The 20,260-nt window shown below is 46.3% G+C and overlaps 1 protein-coding gene across 1 annotated transcript in view; it reads left to right on the top strand.

Moving 5' to 3' along the window:
* dgkaa (diacylglycerol kinase, alpha a) overlaps positions 1 to 19,835 on the top strand; it is a 43,647-nt gene extending 23,812 nt beyond the window's left edge. Inside the window, exons 20-24 of the mRNA XM_039746670.1 lie at positions 961 to 1,051; positions 1,169 to 1,355; positions 4,445 to 4,565; positions 4,663 to 4,723; positions 16,727 to 19,835. Of these exons, the coding sequence (XP_039602604.1) occupies positions 961 to 1,051; positions 1,169 to 1,355; positions 4,445 to 4,565; positions 4,663 to 4,723; positions 16,727 to 16,807 (541 nt within the window). The 3' untranslated portion in view covers positions 16,808 to 19,835. The remainder of the gene's footprint in view (positions 1 to 960; positions 1,052 to 1,168; positions 1,356 to 4,444; positions 4,566 to 4,662; positions 4,724 to 16,726) is intronic.
* Positions 19,836 to 20,260: the final 425 nt, after the last annotated feature.

Genomic DNA, 20,260 nt, shown 5'->3' with positions numbered 1-20,260 from the left:
TTTAATTAGTATATTGGGGTTGTCCCTCTCTAAGATGTGGATGTTTTGAGGTATATGGGGTCCTCTGTTTCTAATGGTGGTCTTTATTAAGCAGAAGTCAAAATGGACCCTAATTAACTAGTACAAGGGGTCCTCCATATCTAAGGTAAACGAGAGGTCAAAGGGACACTTATTTCCATTAGGCCTTGCCCTTCTCCCTATGTCCTGCACGTTGGCATGGGCGTCCAGCTGGCATCCCCGCAGTCTCCATAAACAAGCAGAGGACACCCTAATAACTCCAAGCTGGTTGCCATTGTATATGGGGGTCCTCTGTGTCTGATTGGGGGGTCTCCAGCTAGAAGGAGTCAACGTGAACCCTTGCTAACACATATTTATGGTCTTCTATATCTAATGTGAAGGTGGCACGGTGGCACAGTGGGAGTGCTGCTGCCTCAAACATGGCGCCCGTGGTTCACGTCCTGTGGCGTTTGCATGTTCTCCCCATGTCCGTTTGGGTTTCCTCAGATTGTTCCATTGTGTCTGTGTGTGTGTTTAGGGTGGTCTGGCGCCCTGTCCAGGTGTTGTTCCTGCCTTGTGCCCAATAATTCCTGGGACAGGCTCCAGCTTCCCAGCAGACCCACTCAAGATAAAGCAGGCTTGGAAGATGAATGGATGAGATGAGATGAGACATATCTACTGCGAGTCGGGGTCAAAGCAACACGTCTTGTGTTATACAATGAGTTCTGTGTGTCTAATGGGGGGTTCATGATTTTCTATGGGGGTCCTTAATATGTAATGCAGGTGAGAGTGTATGGTGCCCCCTTGTGTCTAATGGAGGTCTTCTGCCATCAGGAATCAAAGCAACAGCCATTCTCCAGCATACGGCTACACCTCCAAGGCAGAGGGGGGCAGCCCAACACTGCAGGGTTTTGGGGGCTGACCATGTGACCCGTGTCTCATACCTCTGACCCCTCGCCACAGGGTGAAGAACAAGCTGTGGTATTTTGAGTTTGCCACATCAGAGACCATCTCTGCCTCCTGCAAGAAGCTGAAGGAGTGCATTACCATTGAGGTGAGTGGCGCACGGCTCATATAGCGCCTTGCACCAATGGCCAGCGTGCTTGTGGTGGGTGGGTGACTCGGAAGTCGGAGGAAACTCATTGAAACTTCTCTTTCTGTGCCCACTTAGTGCTGTGGGTCACCCATCGATCTGACTGGCCTTTCCCTCGAGGGCATCGCTGTGCTCAACATTCCCAGCATGCACGGCGGCTCCAACCTATGGGGCGAATCCAAAAAGTTGGAGCACAGAGGCTCACAGCAGCAGGAGCTGCCTGAAGTCATCATTGACGCTGAGGTTCTCCGAAAAAGTGGTCAAGGTGAGCCCACCCGTCTTCACTTGATGCTCACCGGTGCCCTCCGGTGGCAAGAGGGTAGCTAAACATACAATAAAAATACAAAGTAAAAAACGCCAAGCGTCCACTTCACGAGGTCCACCGCCCTCATGTCACGTTAGCCCCTCCGATTCATCAATTCACAGACTCGGGGAGATCCTGAGACTCCCATGTGCCCCGAAGTTGAGGGTCCCTCATTCACCGGCACCTCACCGATGCTTGGCTGGATTGAGAGCTGGTGGCTGATGAATTCCCACTCGTGTTTCCAAACTACTCCAGAACCTACGGGAATGAATGAACACTACGACGAGTATCTAAAGGGCATTCTGACCCGATGTGCGGGTTGGGATTTTTGTGCCGGGACTTTGGCTTTTGCTTGCTCAGCTCTCGCCTGCCGTGTTGGTACTCGGAGTGGTTTGTCTGCCCCTCGCCTCGTCTCTGTCAGCCCCTGTAACTCTGATCTGCCTCTTGGTTGGTATTCTAGCTGGCACATCAGGTGCTCTTTGCCCAGCCTAAGAACCCAACCCAACAATCACGGTGAGCATTTAGGAATTCATCACCACTTGCTGGGTTTTTGATACTTTGTCATATCACCAGTGCCCCTCAGTATTTCTGATGCCCCCGTCCCCCCCTGCATACCCATTGGCACCTATGGGAGGTATTTTCTGCAAAAATGAAAATCATAAAATGAAAATGCAGTCGCCCCTTGGCAATTTCATTTTCAAAGTCTGCACGTAGAAATGTTGCAAAAATTAAAATGACAATGAAATGTGTTTTAGAGGGTAGCTGCTGATTGCCATGTGCTCTTCTCCCCACGCGGGGGACGCTGTCCCGTCACAGCTGAACACCATTAGATACAGTGCCAACGTCTATTGATTACTAAAGTTGGTCCTGTTTCATTACTATGTGGGCACAGCCGTGGGGTACAGCTAGTAGAACATACAGTATCTCACCAAAGGGAGTGCACCCCTCACATTTTTATAAATATTGAATTCTATCTTTTCATGGGACAGCACTGAAGATGTGACACTTTGATACAATGTCAAGTAGTCCGTGTACAGCTTGTGAGAATTTACTGTCCCCTCAAAATAACTCAACACACAACCATTAATGTCTAAACAACAAAAGTGAGTAGACCCCTAAGTGACAGATGTCCAGATTGTGCCCAGTTAGCCATTCTCCCTCCCCGGTGTCATGTGACTCGTGAGTGTTAGAAGGTCTCATGTGTGTTAAATTTGCTGTTCTCGCTCTCACACTCTCATACTGGTCACTGGCAGTTCAACATGGCACCTCATGGCAAAGAACTCTCTGAGGATCTGAACAAAAGAATTGTTGCTCTCCATAAAGACGGCCCAGGCTGTAAGACGAGTGCCATCACCCTGAAACTGAGCTGCAGCACGGTGGGCACGACCACACAGTGACAGGTTTAACAGGACAGGCTCCACTCACAACAGGCCTCGCCAAGTTGAGTGCCACGTGCTCAGCGTCATATCCAGAGGCTGTCTTTTGAAAACAGACGTATGAGTGCTGCCAGCATTGCTGTAGAGGTCAGCCTGGCAGTGCTCAGACCACACGCCCGCCGCACATGGCATCAAATTGGTCTGCGTGGCTGTCGTCCCAGAAGGAAGCCTCTTCTAAAGATGATGCACAAGAAAGACAAGCAGACCAAGGACATGGATTACTGGAACTGACGAGACCAAGATCAACTTATTTGGTTCAGATGGCGTCAAGCGTGTGTGGCGGCCACCAGGTGAGGAGTACAAAGACAAGTGTGTCTCACCTACAGTCAAACATGGTGGTGGGAGTGTCATGGTTTGGGGCTTCATGAGTGCTGCTGACACTGGGGAGCTGCAGTTCATTGAGGGAACCATGAATGCCAACATGTACTGTGACATACTGAAGAAGAAACTGGGCCGCAGGGCAGTATGCCAACATGATGACCACTGAGGGTGAAGGTGCTGGACTGGCCAAGCATGTCTCCAGACCTAAACCCTACTGAGCATCTGTGGGGCAGGTGGAGGAGCACAAGGTCTCTAACATCCAGCAGCTCCGTGATGTCGTCATGGAGGAGAGGAAGAGGATTCCAGTGGCAACCTGTGAAGCTCAAGAGAGTTCAGGCAGTGCTGGAAAATAATGGTGGGCAGCCACACAAAATAGTGACACTTTGGGCCCAATTTGGACATTTGTCACTTAGGGGTGCACTCACTTTTGTTGTTTAGACATTAATGGCTGTGTGGGGGACAGCAGATTTACACTGTGATACAAGCTGCACACGGACTACTTGACATTGGGTCATAGTGTCACATCGTCAGTGTTGTCCAATGAAAAGATAGAATCAAATATTTACAAAGATGTGAGGGGTGCACTTACTTTGGTGAGATGCTGCATAGCACAAAAGTGCACCTCTGACATGGGGGTGGGGCGTGGAAAGTGGGTGGAGTCTAAAGAGGTGCAGCTGACAGGGGCGGCGTCACCACACGGGCCTCAGAATGTCTCAGGTCGCCGACTGCTGATGTGGGACATCGAGGCGCAAAGCCCCGCCCACTGACCCGCACAATTTGCATGTCGAGAACTCGAAAGCGAGACGGCAAAGTGGAAAATGAAAACTCCGTGACCAGTTCTTATTTGCGGTTTACTTTTCATCTTTGCAGCTTCATTGCGGTTCAGGCAAAAAATGGAATTGCAAATGGGGGGCATATCATTGTCCTGCCCGGGGTTTGTTTCCTGCCTTGCGCCCTGTGTTGGGTGGGATTGGCTCCAGCAGACCCCCCCGTGACCCTGTAGTTAGGATATAGCGGTTGGGTAATGGATGGCATTTCATTGTCATTTTAACTTTGGCAGCATTTTTGCGTAAATGCAATTGTGAAAGAGAGATTGCATTTTCATTTTACGATTTTCGTTCCCACTTTTGCTGAAAATACATCCCACATGGCACCGGCCATTGTGCGTGCATAAGATGAATGGTTTGACTGAACCGGCAAATGGCGGGTGGCTTAAGCAAAGTGGACCCTCGGTGTAGGAGAAGGAGATCAGAGTCAGGAGGTCTCATTTTCATTAACCTGCTTATCTTTCAGATATGAGTGACAAGCGGCTGGAGGTGGTCGGGCTGGAAGGCGCCATAGAGATGGGCCAGATCTACACGGGCCTGAAGAGCAAAGGCAGGCGGCTGGCCAAGTCCTCCGAGATCACCATCAGGTCAGACTGGCGCCGGTTTTTGGTTTTTTTTTTTGTTTTGCTTCCCCCACTTTGGGCCACAGGCCTCCTAACTCACCAGAACTTTCTGCCAATGCAGGACCAAGAAGCCCCTGCCCATGCAGATTGACGGGGAGCCGTGGATGCAGCCGCCGTGTACGGTACGTGTTCTGCCACCCGGTACTCGTCCCTCGCCATGCAGTTGTGCTTATGTAGTGACACACGATTGTGTGTGTGTGCGCGCATAAAGCTGTCCATCACAATGTATGTCAAATGCCACCTGGGTGGGCACCTGAGGTCAATTCCATAATGATGTGGGGGGCGCTCTATAAAATGTGGGCTGATGGCTTTGTGACAAGGCACAGAGGGCTGTTTGTGAGATGTTTTATAGAAAACAAAGTGTTATACTATGAAAGGCGCTATATAAACTCGGGTCACCTCTTTGAATCCTGCACCTGGTCACCGTCACCATAGAGCGGCACGCTGTCCCTGTGGCTGTAGGTTTGGATTATCTGGGAATTCTACAAGGACCCCTTCGTAGGTCAGGAGTGTGCAGGAGGGCCTGCTGTCCCATCCAGGGTGGCACTCAATACTCAATGGCTGGCAGGCAGGCAGGCAGGCTAAGGACCCGGACCCCAAAGCACAAGGCTGCAGGGTCCACCTCAGATCACACCTGTGACCCGCTGTGTGACTCTGTCTGGCCCCTCCATTGTAAATACATGGAAGCAGCTGTACAATGCAGCGTAAAGTGCCGTGGTATGGGGGCACAAAGAAAGGCGGTCTGTTTGTACTTGTGGCCCTGCTGTATGCGTACTCTCAAAGGGGGGCTATGTCTCGTCCAGTTTGTTATGAAAGGTCCAGTCGGCGATTGTCAAACCTGCATAACCCAAATCAGGTGAGTGGGGAGCTGCCGGCCGCCCCAGCAGCAATGGGCACAGTGCTCAGATCAGCAGTGGACAGGTGCCAGGCCATGCCATGCCAGTTTCACTAACCGTGTGAGATGGCATGAAAAACACACACCGAGGACACCTAAACTCCACCCCGACAGTGACACGGCCAGTAGACCACCTGTGGGCCATTACAACAGAGTGCTGCCTCCTCTATGAAAGGCACTATATAGAATGCAGACATCCTGCTTTGGACAGCCACTTGTCACTGTGTTGGCCATAAAAGTGCCCTGTGCAAACCGAAAAGTCTTACTAAGAAAGACACTATACGTACATTTTAACGCTCTTTGCGACAGACACCACACCATAAACACTGACTGCTTTGTGGCGGAGTACGTTGTGAAAGGCGCTATGAACAAAAAAGACGCAATGCTGGCTGCAGGTACTCAACATGAAACAGATAGAAGAACAGGACTCGGCTGGACTCTTAGCACCATCTAGTGGTCAGTGAGCTGTAAAGCGCTGCAGCTCGGAATTCAGGGCCTTTGTTTCTATTCGCCAGCTGTGGTCACATGACGCACAGTGCAGCCCTCCAGTTGAACAGCGTCGTATTGGATAAGGCTGCTGGTGCACATCCGGTCTGCGCCTTCTGTGCTTTTGATTTCGCTTTCAGGCGCAGTGGAAACTGAAGATTATTTTTTTTTCAGATTGTTAGAGCATTTACAACTAATTTAATATTCTGCCACATAATTTTCTCAATGGATGGAGGGAGAGATACTTTTCTGTTTTGAACGTTTGCAATTATGTGTGTCGTATTGCCGTCATTTATCGGCAGTGGATCTGGCTGCAGTTCTGTTCATCGTGCTTTCCGGCTTTGGTTTCTGCCGCAATGTGCGAGTTAAGCCGATGTCACCTCATGCGACTCGTATTTACAGGGTGTGTCAGACTTGTCGGCCTCATCGCTGAACCGTGTGAATTTACACTTGCCGGGCATGTCACACTTAACAATTGACACTGACAGCCAATAGCTTGCTGCCGCACGGAGCCGGTGTTCTAACGAAACATCCTACCCATCGAAATGATCGTCTCACTGATACTACGCATGCGCAGACCAAAATTACCATAAATTTGATAGACAACTTCTAAATACAACATGTTAAGTGATGACATGGTATAACGTTATAAGTTTAATGTTACGACTTACAATAAACGGATGAGTGTAACAAATATGGTGTATATACCATTCATGCCAAGTAATCTGTTGCTTTTAAACTACGGCCACCGGCGCTGTCACCAGAACGGTGACATTCCATTATGTCGTGGTGCGTAAAACACAAGACATTGGCCAGAGGAGCTTCTCTTCTGTGGTCCAAAGCCCCTGTCCTCTCCACCCCTTATTCCTTGCCACTGCACTGTATATGTTACAATACATTTATTTATATAGCACATTTTCATACAAAAAATGTAGCTCAAAGTGCTTTACATAATGAAAAAATAAAAAAAAAATAAGACATAGTAGGAAATTAAAATAAGTCATCATTAAATAACATAGAATAAGAGTAAGGTCCGATGGCCAGGGAGGACAGAACAAAAAAAAAAAAAAACACTCCAGAAGGGAAAAAAATAAAATCTGTAGGGATTCCAGACCATGAGACCACCCAGTCCCCTCTGGGCATTCTACCTAACATAAATGAAACAGTCCTCTTTGGATTTAGGGTTCTCACGGAAGGACTTGATGAAGATGGTCACGTAGACTTCTGCCTTTTAATCCGTCCATCATTGTTGGAGCATCATGAAGCTTTGAGTAGGTGGAGGTGGCGCAGGCCACCACCACAAAGAAACCGGAAAAAGAAACAGAAGAGAAAGTAGGGGTCAGTACGGATTTTAGAGCCACCATGAATAGTTATTTTGAGGAAATTGAACATACAGAGTATCAGGATTAAGTTAAAATGAAGTTATAAAAAGGCCATGTTAAAGTAATGTGTTGTCAGCAGTGTTTTAAACTGCTCTACTGTATCAGCCTGATGAATTTCTATTGGCAGGCTATTCCAGATTTTAGGTGCATAACAGCAGAAGGCCGCCTCACCACTTCTTTTAAGTTTTGTTCTTGGAATTCTAAGGAGACACTCATTTGAGGATCTGAGGTTACGATTTGGAATATAAGATGTCAGACATTCTGATATATAAGATGGAGCAGATTATTTAAGGCTTTATAAACCATAAGCAGAATTTTAAAGTCAATCCTGAATGACACAGGTGACCAGTGTAGTGACATCAAAACTGGAGAAATGTATTCGGATTTTCTTTTCCTAGTTAGGATTCTAGCAGCTCCATTCTGCACTCGTTGCAAGTGATTTCTGTCTTTTTTGGGTGGTCCTGAGAGGAGTGCGTTACAGTAATCTAGTCGACTGAAAACAAACGCGTGAACTAATTTCTCAGCATCTTTCAGTGATATAAGAGGTCTAACTTTACTTATGTTTCTTAAGTGAAAAAATGCTGTCCTAATGATCTGATTAATATGTGATTTAAAATTCAGATTACAGTCAACAATCACCCCTAAGCTTTTTACCTCCATCTTGACTTTTAATCCTAATGTATCCAGTTTATTTCTGATAGCCTCATTGTATCCATTATTGACAATCACTAAGATTTCAGTTTTCTCTTTATTTAGCTTGAGAAAGTTACTATTCATCCATTCTGAGATACCAGTCAGACATTGTGTTAGTGAATCGAGAGAGTCGGGTCATCAGGTGCTATTGATAAGTACAGCTGTGTGTCATCAGCATAGCTGTGGTGGCTCACGTTGTGCTCTGAGATAATCTGACCTAACGGAAGCATGTAGATTGAGAAGAGCAGCGGACCAGGATAGAGCCTTGTGGAACACCATATCGGATATCATGTGTCTGTCTTTGAGATGTGATAAAGCCGAAATCAAAGTCGGGTCAAGTTGTTGTCTCAGTGGAGCGAGTCGCTGGGGGTGTCAGACCACATGCCTGGACATCACAAAAACGCACCACTAGCTGCCCCTGGAGATGATGAATCCTTTTTGTGCTCCTTTTGTTAATCATCCTCATTGTTTTCTATGCCGGTGTTATGTGTCGTCGTGTTTTGTGGGCGGGGCCACCTGCCTATCACCGCCAGGGACTGCCCTCGGCTCCATAAAGACAGAGTCAACCCACAATTCCTTGCGGTGGTGCGGCGAGTTCTCTAATGAGTTAGTGCTCCGATTTTCAGTGCTTTGCGATTACTTGAATGTTTTAACCTTTGCTTTGGACTGCCTTGGCTTTTACAGGCAATTCCTTTATGAGCCTTTTGATCTCCATTCATATCATAGAGCATTTTTAGTTAGGATATAGCGGGTTGGATACTGACTAACTACAGGGTCACGGGGGTCTGCTGGAGCCAATCCCAGCCAACAGAGGGCGCAAGGCAGGAAACAGACCCTGGGCAGGGTGCCAGCCCACCACAGGCATCCCATCCATCCATTTTCTAAACCTGCTTCTACAGGCCAGCATCGCAGTCCACCTGACCAGCAAGTCTGTAGATCTGGGGTCTCCAACACGGCGCTCGCGAGCTACCGCCAACTCTCCACCCCTTGCCAAGTACTGTAGCTTACCAAAGGGTTGATGAATTCTACATAACATTTTGAAAACTTGATTAGTCAAATCAGGGCTGGGCGATCTTTCCAAAAAAATCAAATCACGATCCACAATCTGAATTGCAATCTCGCTTTTCAATGTGGCAGACACTTAAGAGAATATCCGGACTCGGTCTCATCAAGACCTAAGTAACACTTTATTTTAAATATCAAACCAAGTTGAATGCAATTGTGCTCTCGTTCGCTAGCTGAGCGGAGTTAAGGACCACGGCCCGAAGCTGGCAAGCGAGAGAGGAGAGTTAACCCCCCCGGACCCCAACTGCCCGCTGCGTGTTTCTCGGGTTTGAACAAAAATAAAATCAGTACTGCAAGCGAACTATGAGACATAGCGAAATGAGAGAAGTCGCAAAATCAACTGGAATCTTCAAGCAAATTATAGAAATAAAATCCGTTAAGTGCTTCTCTTGTGAAAAGCGGACAGACAGACAGACATTGGATTTTACATATTATATATTAGTAAAGGGTGGCACAGTGGCGCTGTGGCCTCGCAGTTAGGAGTTCTCCCCGTGTCTGCGTGGGTTTCCTCCCACAGTACAAAGACATGCAGGTTAGGTGCATTGGCGATCCTAAATTGTCCCTGGCATGTGCCCTGTGGTGGGTTGGCACCCTGCCTTGTGCTCTGTGTTGGCTGGGACTGGCTCCAGCAGACCCCCGTGACCCTGTAGTTGGGATATAGTGGGCTGGATGATGGATGGACAGATATATTAGTAAACCTTCAAACTAATGTGCAGTTAAAGTCTCAGCAGCATTTCTGGAGATTAGTAGAGCCCGATAACTAGAAGAATCTTCACCAAGTGGCTCTGAAAATGTCTGCTTTGTTTGGGTCTCCATACCTCTGTGAGTTTGACATGAAGGTCATGAAATCAAAGTTCAGAACACGACTGACAGACGAACATTTAAATGACTCCATGAGAGTGAACCTGAGTGGCTCCACTCCACCATCATCTGACTAACTAAAAAACACATCACACATGCGACTGGACCTGTGAATAAAGTGACATGTGACAAGATGACAAATGAATAAGTCCTATCTGTGGATTTGGAATTGCATTGTTCTGTTTTGACAGCCTTCATGTTTTAATTCAATAGTGTGAGATACACTAGGAAATGCATACAGACGTACAAAATGCACTTGCAGGTGAACTCAATATTTTATTGTGATGTTTTAATGCAAAATGTGAGTTGTGGACACCAACGTTCTGTAAATGTTCAGGCAAAACAAGCTTATTCAGTTTGTTTGGGTTGAAATGAGCTATGAGAAGAAATGTTAGAGAACATGAGGATCTCTCGGCCATTTTCATGTTGTAAAAGTAGCTCTCAAGTTTGGAGACCCCTGATGTGGACTGTGAGAGAAAATTAACAGCGACACGCCGAGAACATGAAAACCGCACGCCGGGAAGACCCGGGTGGTGATCCCTGGGCTACTGCATAGACACACAGTATATAGATAGACGCCGCAGTCACTGCGTTGCCCAGTCGACACGATACGTCAGCGCATCCGCCATATTGCGAGTGGCAAAAGTGCCATTTAAACTAAAACAGGTAGACGTGGAAAACGAGTGTTCTGATGAAAAAACAACATTTAAAACAGAATCGTTTACATACAACAGATTTTGGCAAATTGTTTACATGCAATTATTTATGTCCATTTATGCAAGAATAATAATTATTAAATAATTTGTCCCATTTAAGTAACATTTCTCGGACTGCCTTCTTCCATCTCTGATACATTTCTAGACCTCGTCCTGTTCTTACACAACACAGTACTGAAGTATCAGTTAATGCCCGAGTCACCTCACGTAATGCTATTCTATCTGGCATCCCACAAAAACGTATCCATCGCTTACAACTTCTTCACAATTCTGCTGCCAGGATAATAACCTGCTGCTCTAAATCCACTGACCATATCACACGTATTCTCTCTCACCTTCACTGGCTCCCTGTTCACTACTGAATACTAAATCCCACTCTGAACATTTAAAGCTCTCCACACCTCGCTGATCTCCTCCAGACTGGCACTCCTCTCGCTCACTCAGATCCTGTATTTTGAGAGTATTCAGTCTGGCAATATGGCGCAGCCTTAGTTTATGGAAGACAGACACAACTAAAGACATGAGCATGAAATGATGGCTGCCAATTTCAAAGTGTGCTTCCTCGATGTCTGAACCAATCTCAGCCCGAACAACCTGACTGATCAAAGACACACTGACAGCTTGCCTTCATGTCGACTGTTGATAACACGCTCAGCTACTTTGACCACCTTGACTGGACCCTCAGAAGGAATCGTCAAACCTCCTTTGTTTTTCATGTGAGCAGGTGGTAGCTTTGATCATATGACGCCGGTACAGCATCTGTTACCAAACTGGCACGGCTCACGGCACAGGACAGCTTTCTCCAAATCCCGTCTAAGGGCTACCTGACCTCCCACTGCTTCCTGAGGTGGGAAACCTTCAGAGTTTGAGAAATGTTAAGAGCTAACAACGATCTACACAGTTAGTGACTAAATACGTTTAGCCAAGACGTTGCCTGGAGGCTCACTTGAGCACATAAGTGCATAGCTTTGCTAGCATAGCCTGGCGTAGCTGAAGTTAAGATTATAAAACGGGATTTTCTAATGGCCAAATATAACCAAAATAATTGCTCAGCCTTACCTATGAAATGTAATCCCTGTGATCTGGTTTGGAGCGTACAGCGCTTTGTACAATCCCAAGCAGCACATGCATGAGGCATCTTATCCATTACTTCACTCCACAGCAGTGCCACTCGCAATATGGCGGCGACGTTGACGTACGATGCTGCTGGTCATGTGGCGTCTAGTAATTCTGTGTCTATGGGCTCCTCGGTGTGAATAAGAATAATAATAATAACAGGACCTCCCAAACTTGACTTGATGGTATATTAGAAGAATTAAGTGTACAGGACTGGCGAGCTTTGCTGGGCTGAATGGCCTGTTCTTGTCTCGAGTGTTCGAATGTTCTTAATAATAATACGAGGGACGTTCAAAATGTGTCCGCACTTTTACATTTTCATTGGTGGGAGGAGCAGCAATTGGGCGTGTCTGACAGTGTCATGTGACTGGGAAGATTACATCGCAAACTAAAAGGTGGAAAAGTGATTTGATTTGTTTATGAAATTCTTAATAAATAGGAGTTAGACAAAAAAAAAAAAGGATGATGTCATCAGACTGTCAACTGCAAGACAAACATCACAATAATAATAATAATAATAATAATAATAATAATAATAATAATAAATGAGTCCAAGTCATTACGATAATAAAAATAAGCAGAACTGTAGTAGTAATAATAATAAAATAATTATAAGTCATCTGGTGGACAGACATTACAATAATAACAATGATTAATAATAATGCCAGTCTGTCACTACAGTAAAATAAAATAATAATAATCCACTCCAAGTCATCTGGTGGACAGACAAACAAGAATACCAACATTGAATAAGAATTAGTTTATTCGTTATTATTAATGCCAGTCTAAGCCTCAGTAAATGGTCCACCAGGTGACTCGGACTGGCATTACCACGATTGATTTTTTATTTTTTGACCCCCTGTCAGTATTTTGAGACAGTTACAAAAGCAAACTGCACAGGGAAAGCAGAAATAAAAAGAAAAGAAACTTCAGCGTTTACAGCTATGGCAAAAAAAAAAATGTCCGACTTTCCCCCTAAATGTAACAATCGCATCAGCACATCTTTCTGAGGGAAAAGGAACAGACGCCAAACAGCTGGCGTGGCACTAGCGGGTATCACAGACCCTCCACACAAACCCCCAATCACAACCACACTGAGGGGTCCAAATGACGTTTTTAATTTTAAAGTACAGCAGGCATCGTCCTTCTTCACGGTCAGCAGAGCCACAGTTCCTCCCTGGCACACTTTGTTCATCCTGATCCAGACGTACTCCCGGTGCTCACCTGCTGGCTCCAGGAATGACTTTCAATGTCAAGCAAATCCACCCCAAGATGAGGGGCTTAAAAAGAGCTCCATTTGGTGGCACCTTTGGATGCCAACAGGGCAGTCCTACAGCACCGCAACTCCCATGCTGCCCTGCGGATACCCACATGTGCAGTCATCAAAAGGAATGCCAAGCACAGGATGCCCTTCAGTCACACTGGTAAGGGTATGTTGACCATCCCCCCCAAAGTGCCCCCACAGTGACCAACTACTGCACTGTCCCCCGTGCCCGGTAAGGGACTCCCAGCTATTCCTGACAGATCTCACCCATGATGCCAGCTTTCCATCCAAGTAAGGGAATGCAGGGTCACCTCCAGTGCGATGGCCTTCCATGTGTGACACACCAGTCAATTAAACAACGAGGCCACCGAGACCCGCTGATTTAGGGAAGTCATTGCAATACAAGCCTGCAGCCACAGGAGGGCGCCATGACTAAACTTGAGGACCCCCAGCACAAGGTTAAGCACTGCGGTGGTTACGTTTAGTCCTGGAGCCCCCCGTGATGGCAGGTTTTTGTTTCATCCCATTTCACAATTGCTGTGTCATTTCTTACTTTTAATTGTTCCCATTGTTTTGCCTGCAATTTTTTTTTTTTTTTTAAAGAAATTCCTAAATCTTTGCATTCTTTGCCATAACCGTTTGCTTCTTTTGCGGTTTCCTTGTAATCTGCCCCTGTAAGGTTTGCTCCTTTAATTGTATTTAAATGCTGAGATTAGCGACGAGCAGGGCAGACACGGGTGCAAACCGCACTGAACGCTAAAGGGGACCCATCACTGGCACCCGTCTGCTCGTCAACATGGCACTGAAATTGCTGCTGCCTTCGTTGTTGTCAACATTTGGGTAAAATAAACGAGCAAACTGCAGAGAAAAGGATGAATCAGGAATAAAACGTTAGAGGAAACTCTTTGACACAAATATAAATATTTTGGAATGTTCCAGAAAGAGACAGAAGACGACAAGACTAATCAGTAAACCACGACAACAATTAAAGGTTACAATGAAGCACCGATTGTCAAACTGCTGGCAACATAAAACACACCTCAGCCACAGGGTGTAGGAAAGGAATGGGGGGGGATCACCCAGGAACAGCAAATGTAGGAAATGGTGGAGTGTAATGAGGGAAGAAAATGATTGATTGACGTTAATCAATCAGTTAATTAGTTATCAGTTTGGCCTTCAGCAATGCCAGTAACCCACCTTAATAAAAGGATACGTCTCTGTGTGTCTATTTGGCTGCCGCAGTATGTTTGTCATTCCAACAGATGGCGCATCACAATCATCAAACACTGCGGCTCACAGAACTGCAGGTCAGCGACGTTTTCCCCAACATTACGTAATGCCCACACCATCAGTCACAAAATGAAAGGGTTAGGCACCCGAAAGGCAAACCCCGTATAACTGAATTAAAAAATCTAAAATAATAAAATGCAGAAATGCGTCTTTCAGATGGGAGTCTTAACAGAGCCTGGTCAAAGATGGCGATGCCTTCGGCTTGTGGGATGAACACGCAGGTCGCGGTGAACAGACAGCAGAAGTGACGTCGTCGGTGTTAAAGCCAATTGATCTTCCCGGCTGCATAGCGCCATCCTTTGGAATGGCGAGGAATTACCATTACTAGCACCGTTAAGCCATCCGCTATGCCGACACACGTGACAGCAGGTACTCGGTTGTTTAAAATTAGGATTGTGGGAGGGCTACCTGTGACGGGGGCCATTTTCCCGATTTTGTGACCAGCGTCATTGCAGACTGCAGTTAGACCCATCTCCTGTTCGGAATCCCATATCAAATGGCATATACCAAGGACATATGCATTGCATTAGTCATTCCAACAGAGGGTACATCAAACATTTACACATTGCATTTTATTACTACATGAAATACAAGATACATCCCAATAGATGGTGTACTGCAAATGTTAATGCCGAGGTCTACATTGACTACTTAGGTTTCAGCCCATCTTAGATGGGTAGCACAGGTAGTCCGCCATGATAAAAGGAGAAGTATCTCTGTATCTGAGTGTCTATCTGATTTCTATGTCTCTGCCATTCCAACAGATGGCATGCGACAAACCTCTATTGTAATAAAATTAATTGCATTTTCCATTCCAACAGATGGCACATCATAAACGTCACTTTTACGAAATACCACACCAAGGATGTACAAATTGCATTTTGCATTCCAACAGATGGTGCATCACAAACATTTACACATTGCATTTTATTACTACAAATGCTTGTGAAGAGCCATCTGTTGGAATGACAAGTGCCATGCATTTTATTACTGCATGCAATCCAAAATACATCCCAACAGATGGTGCACTGAGTCCATGATGGGTAACACAGCTAATTAAAATTATTTGGTCAGGCTCCGACTTTATTTTCCTTACCTTTCTCCGTTTTGGTCTCCAGCTGTTAAGACGTATATCAAGCAAACAGAAGCCCACCGTTTTAAGAAACAGAAAATTAGAATTTACGAGTCTCCAAGAATTATCATGAGAGACGTAAAAGAGATGAGAAACGGAAGGCAAAACTGTTGTCGAGGACAGGCAAGGTCAAAACCAGAACATCGTAAAGTTACGTAAGCAAGTGAAGAAAGCACGGGGGCCAAAGGAAAATATCAAAGTCAAAAATAGAAAACGGAACCAAGTGCCAGGCCTGCTCGTGGTAAAGCTAAGGGACACTTGAGGCTTTTCTTGGTTGATCATGCAGCCGAGGGTTACCTTACGCCAGGACCACCGTCGTTTTTGAACCTTCACCTACCAAATGTGACGGTCTGTGTCATGTGACCAGTGTCCCGTGTCAAGTCAGTAATATAACGAGAATAAAAATGAAAACATAACGAACATGTTCAGATACGCCATGCCAGTCTGATGTTCTTCAGTCATTTCCTAATATTTGTCACACCACAGCACTGCCACCACCAGCCTGCACAGCTAAAACCAGAACTCTATTTGCTTGCAGCAAATTTTGATCCTGCCACCTGAATGATGCCAAAGGAACTCGGGTTTATCTGTCCAAGCAGCTTTTAAAGCCCCTGGTCAACAGTCTGTGCCCACTGTAGATGTTCTTTCTCGTTTTACCCACCTGTTGTCACACTTTTGAGTGAGGTGTCCTGAATGGACATCCTGCAAACCAAAGTTGAATTTGGATGGCATTTGCCCAGTGTTGAGCCTTCTGGGTGATGCCCCATATGCTCTTCTGGTCTTTCTGATGCACAGGCTGTTGCCAGTCACTGGAAGTTCTTTACTTTTTTTTTTTTTTGCACCTTCCTTTGAAATGGTTGAATGTGAAAAGTCATTTGGGGGGGAATTCTTGAAGTGACACACCTAGTGCCAACTATCATGCCCCACTTACAGTCCCTAAAGCCACTCGTTTCTTTTTGTAAGGCTCAACCAATACTAGCAGTGCTGGTGTGCCCGATTTGTGCCACACATGGCAATCAGGCAACGAAAGGGAGAACATGTGTGAAGGTCGGGGTGTACCTAACAAACTGGCCACTGGGCGTATTTAAAATACCAATTAGGCAGCCACAAATGTGTTTGTTGTTAAAGGAGTTTGTAAAGTTTTCTTTGATGATGCTCCCTGTGAAAGGCGCTATACGAAACAACAATTCTTATGCTCTTCATTTTTTTTTTTCCTTTTCTGCAGATCCGCATCACTCACAAGAACCAGGCCTGCATGCTGATGGCCCCTCCGCCTCGCTCATCAAGCTTTTTCAACCTGAAGTAGTCACAGTACGGGACCCCGTCCATGCACATCCCCCCGGAAAACACAGGCCAGTTTGCCATTTGGTGCTCTGGAGGAGTAGGGGGGTCCCGTCTGGCTTGGACGGAGCTTGCATGTCCAGCATGGAGTGAGACGTACTATGAGGAGAGCCTGGGAAGTGGGTGGCATGGGACACTGTGACATGCCAGGCTGTGCCTTTTGGCTGCCATTCTTGTACATAATAATATTTAAAAGAACGGGAGTAATATTTTTTTAGCTTGTGGTGAATGAATACAAAAGAGGGCAATGTGTGTCTATTGATTTGCTTGCTTATGTGTATGATCCTTCTGGGCCATTGTGCCCATATAGCGTCCCTCCCTGCCAGCGGTGGCTCCTGTGATTACTCAACAAGAGGCAAGCAATGTTTATTTTATGTAGTGTGTCTTTCAATGTTTCACCTGGATCCAAAACCCGGGCAGCCGAGGGGCAAGTCGCTAGTGGGCATCACAGAGAGCCATCTGACGATAAGTCACCATGGCAACAACCAGACACCACAGGTCTCAGCAACCTGGCACTAAACCACATGAAGGAGAGAGCAATGCCCAGCTTACCCGCTGCATCTAGCAGAGGGCACCACACACTACAGCCCCCATGTATCAACCAAAGAAGCGCAGCAGTCCGCTCTGATCCTGCCGACTACTCCAATCATGTGAACGAGGAGTTCTTCTTCGAAGAGAAGCCATAATTATGACCAAAACGCAGTTCAATCTCCAGTAAGCAGGGTGGAGATGTTAACACAAGAGCGGTACGATACAAAAGATGGCAGGGATTTACCCTTTTTTTAAAAATGTGGTTTTCAACCTCCAATAATAGTATACGGTATGAATAGAAATGTTTGTTTGTCTGGTAAGCAAATCCACCCTGCCAAATTTTGCACAGGCTAATAAAAAAAAAAAATTCCCCTGTGACCGCATCAGGGTTTTAAGGAAATGTGCGCCTGCCCGTTTTCGTTATATGGAATTTTCTTTACCTCGCCACCCCGACATGATGAGGTTTCTAATATTTTTAATTTATTTTATTAGTTTTGAGGCGTGGATTCATTTCGACTCTTGTCATTTTTACGACGACGCTATTCCGCCACGCCATTTTGGATGCCGCCATTTCTCACGCGTTCCGGCAAGCACCACGTGATCGCAGTCGCCCACTTCGGGGACATCACTGGCCTCCCGGCCGCAGTCGAATGACTCGGGGATCCAGCAGTTTATAAAAGCTCTCCTTACGTCAGGCCTTGGCCCTCGGTTAGCAGGCCTAGCGTCAGGTTCCTTCTTCTGGTTTTGATGTTCGATTTGCTTGATTTCGACCTTGGGGAGCTCAGCCCTCCGTTTTGTAATCCTGTCCTGGTTGTTTTCTCCCTCCTCTCAGTAATTATGGGGTACGTACCCCTTAACATACCGAGAGGTACAGAATTATTTCATCATTGCCATATTTAGTGACGTCCCCAGAGGTGGCAAACGTCGTCATGCGAGACTTGCCGGAATGCATGAAAAGTAGCGGCATTCAGAAAGGCGTCGCAAAACGATGGTAACAGAAGTCCATCCAAATCTGTAGCCCGTTGTTTGAGGCTGGTAAAGGAGGGCTACACAGCGGCTCCAGTACAGCTGCAATTCTAGAAGAAGACCCTTACTGGAAGCGTGAGGCCCCCAGCTGGATCCACGCACCACACCCAATAACAAAAACAGTAAGACTGGTCAGGAAGAGACCAGACTGGCGGTGTGGACAGAAGTTGGTGGCATCGGAGGATGGCGCCACCCTCATGAGCAAATTACCTGGATGCGCGGCCTGAAAACACACTAACAAACAGCCAATGGTGCTGGGATGGTGGAGAAGAACCCCCAGGTTCCCGAGGAACAGCCCACTCCGACACAGTGAGGACACGCAGACTCCACACAGCTGGTCCGGCTCATCTCCCACAATTGCTGCTCCCCTTCTTTCAGCTCTCGACTCCCACAAACCCCCTCGTCTCCAAGGCCAGGTCCCCACGTTAGAAGATCAAGATGCATGACAAGTGTGGGGACCGCAGGGATGTCTGCAGCCCTCTGCTCATCCAGTCCGTCCCCTGCAAAGACAAGCAAAAGAGCAGCGGATGGAGAGGGGCATTGTGGGAGACAGCGACTAGGGGGTCAAGGCACCCAATCCAACCCTCGTTGTGTTCTTCAGGGGAGTGCAAGTGGCCACCTAATGGGAGGACAAAACAAAAACAAAGTTGGCAGACTCGTGTGCCCATCATGGGGTCTCTTAATAGGCCGGCCATCTTGCATTTCTTCCGGCAGAGTCCCCTCCGCACTTTATGTCCTTTCAAGACGTCTAGGCGTGTGGATGAGAAAAGATTAGAAAGCTGCGGCTCCAGCTGAACTGAGATGGCACCCTGTCCAGCATGCGGTCACGGGGTCAAGCCCTACAACCAAGACATTACCTGAACGGTCTGTCAAGGGCATCTACAGATGGCACTCCTGACGGGTAAAGAAATTACACACAAAATGCTTTAAAGACTTGGGGTCTGCCAATCCATTAGCGATTCTGTGTCAAGATCAGGCTCCCTCAGTACAATGCGATTGGTACTTGCAGGTCTCCTCAAACTAGTCAGCACTAAAACAATACCAACAAAAGACAAACAAAGAAAAACAAAACAAAATTACACAGGTTGCAAATATTATACAGTATATGTACACAGATATGCCAGCTGTGCTACCCATCCCTGACCTGTGGAAATCCACAACGTAGACCTCAGAGTCCGCAATAAGCAAGGCTCTGTTATATGCCATTTGGTATGGCTTTCATGAAAGCACTGCTAAGGTTTATGATGTGCCATCTGTTGGAATGACAAACGTAATGCCTTGTTTTACTACAAAAGCGTGTGATGTGCCAGTTACAATGACAAATATAATGCATATGTCTCTGTGATGTGCCACTTGATAATGGATTTGTAAAAGCGCGTCCTCTGTTGGAATGACAAAAGCAATGCATTTTGCTACTATTAAAGTTTGTGATGCACCATTTGTTGGATTGACAGAAATATGGCAACCAGACAGGCCTTTTGTTGAGGTGGACTAGACGAGTTGAAATCTAAATAATCAACGTCGACCTCCGCGCTAGCATTTGCAGCGTCTCTTATATGCCATTTGGTATGGCATTCATAAAAGCAGTGCTAAAGACGGTGATGCTCCACCTGTTGAAATGACATCCATTTTGTCACTACAAAAAGGTTTGTGATGTGCCATCGACTGGAATGACAAATGCAAAGCATACATCTCTGTTGTATATGGCATTTAGTAACGGATTTGTAAAAGTGTTGTTAATGTTTGTGATACACCATCTGTTGGAACGACAAAAGCAACGCATTTTGCTACAAGAAAAGTTTGATGTACCATTTGTTGGAATGACAGCGACATAAAAGGCTAAGTGTCTGTGTCTACCCCA

Source organism: Polypterus senegalus, chromosome 3, assembly GCF_016835505.1.
Source record: "Polypterus senegalus isolate Bchr_013 chromosome 3, ASM1683550v1, whole genome shotgun sequence".
NCBI lineage: Eukaryota > Metazoa > Chordata > Cladistia > Polypteriformes > Polypteridae > Polypterus > Polypterus senegalus.
The sequence above is the reverse complement of the archived record's forward strand: the minus strand, read 5'-3'. Positions and strand labels throughout refer to the sequence as shown.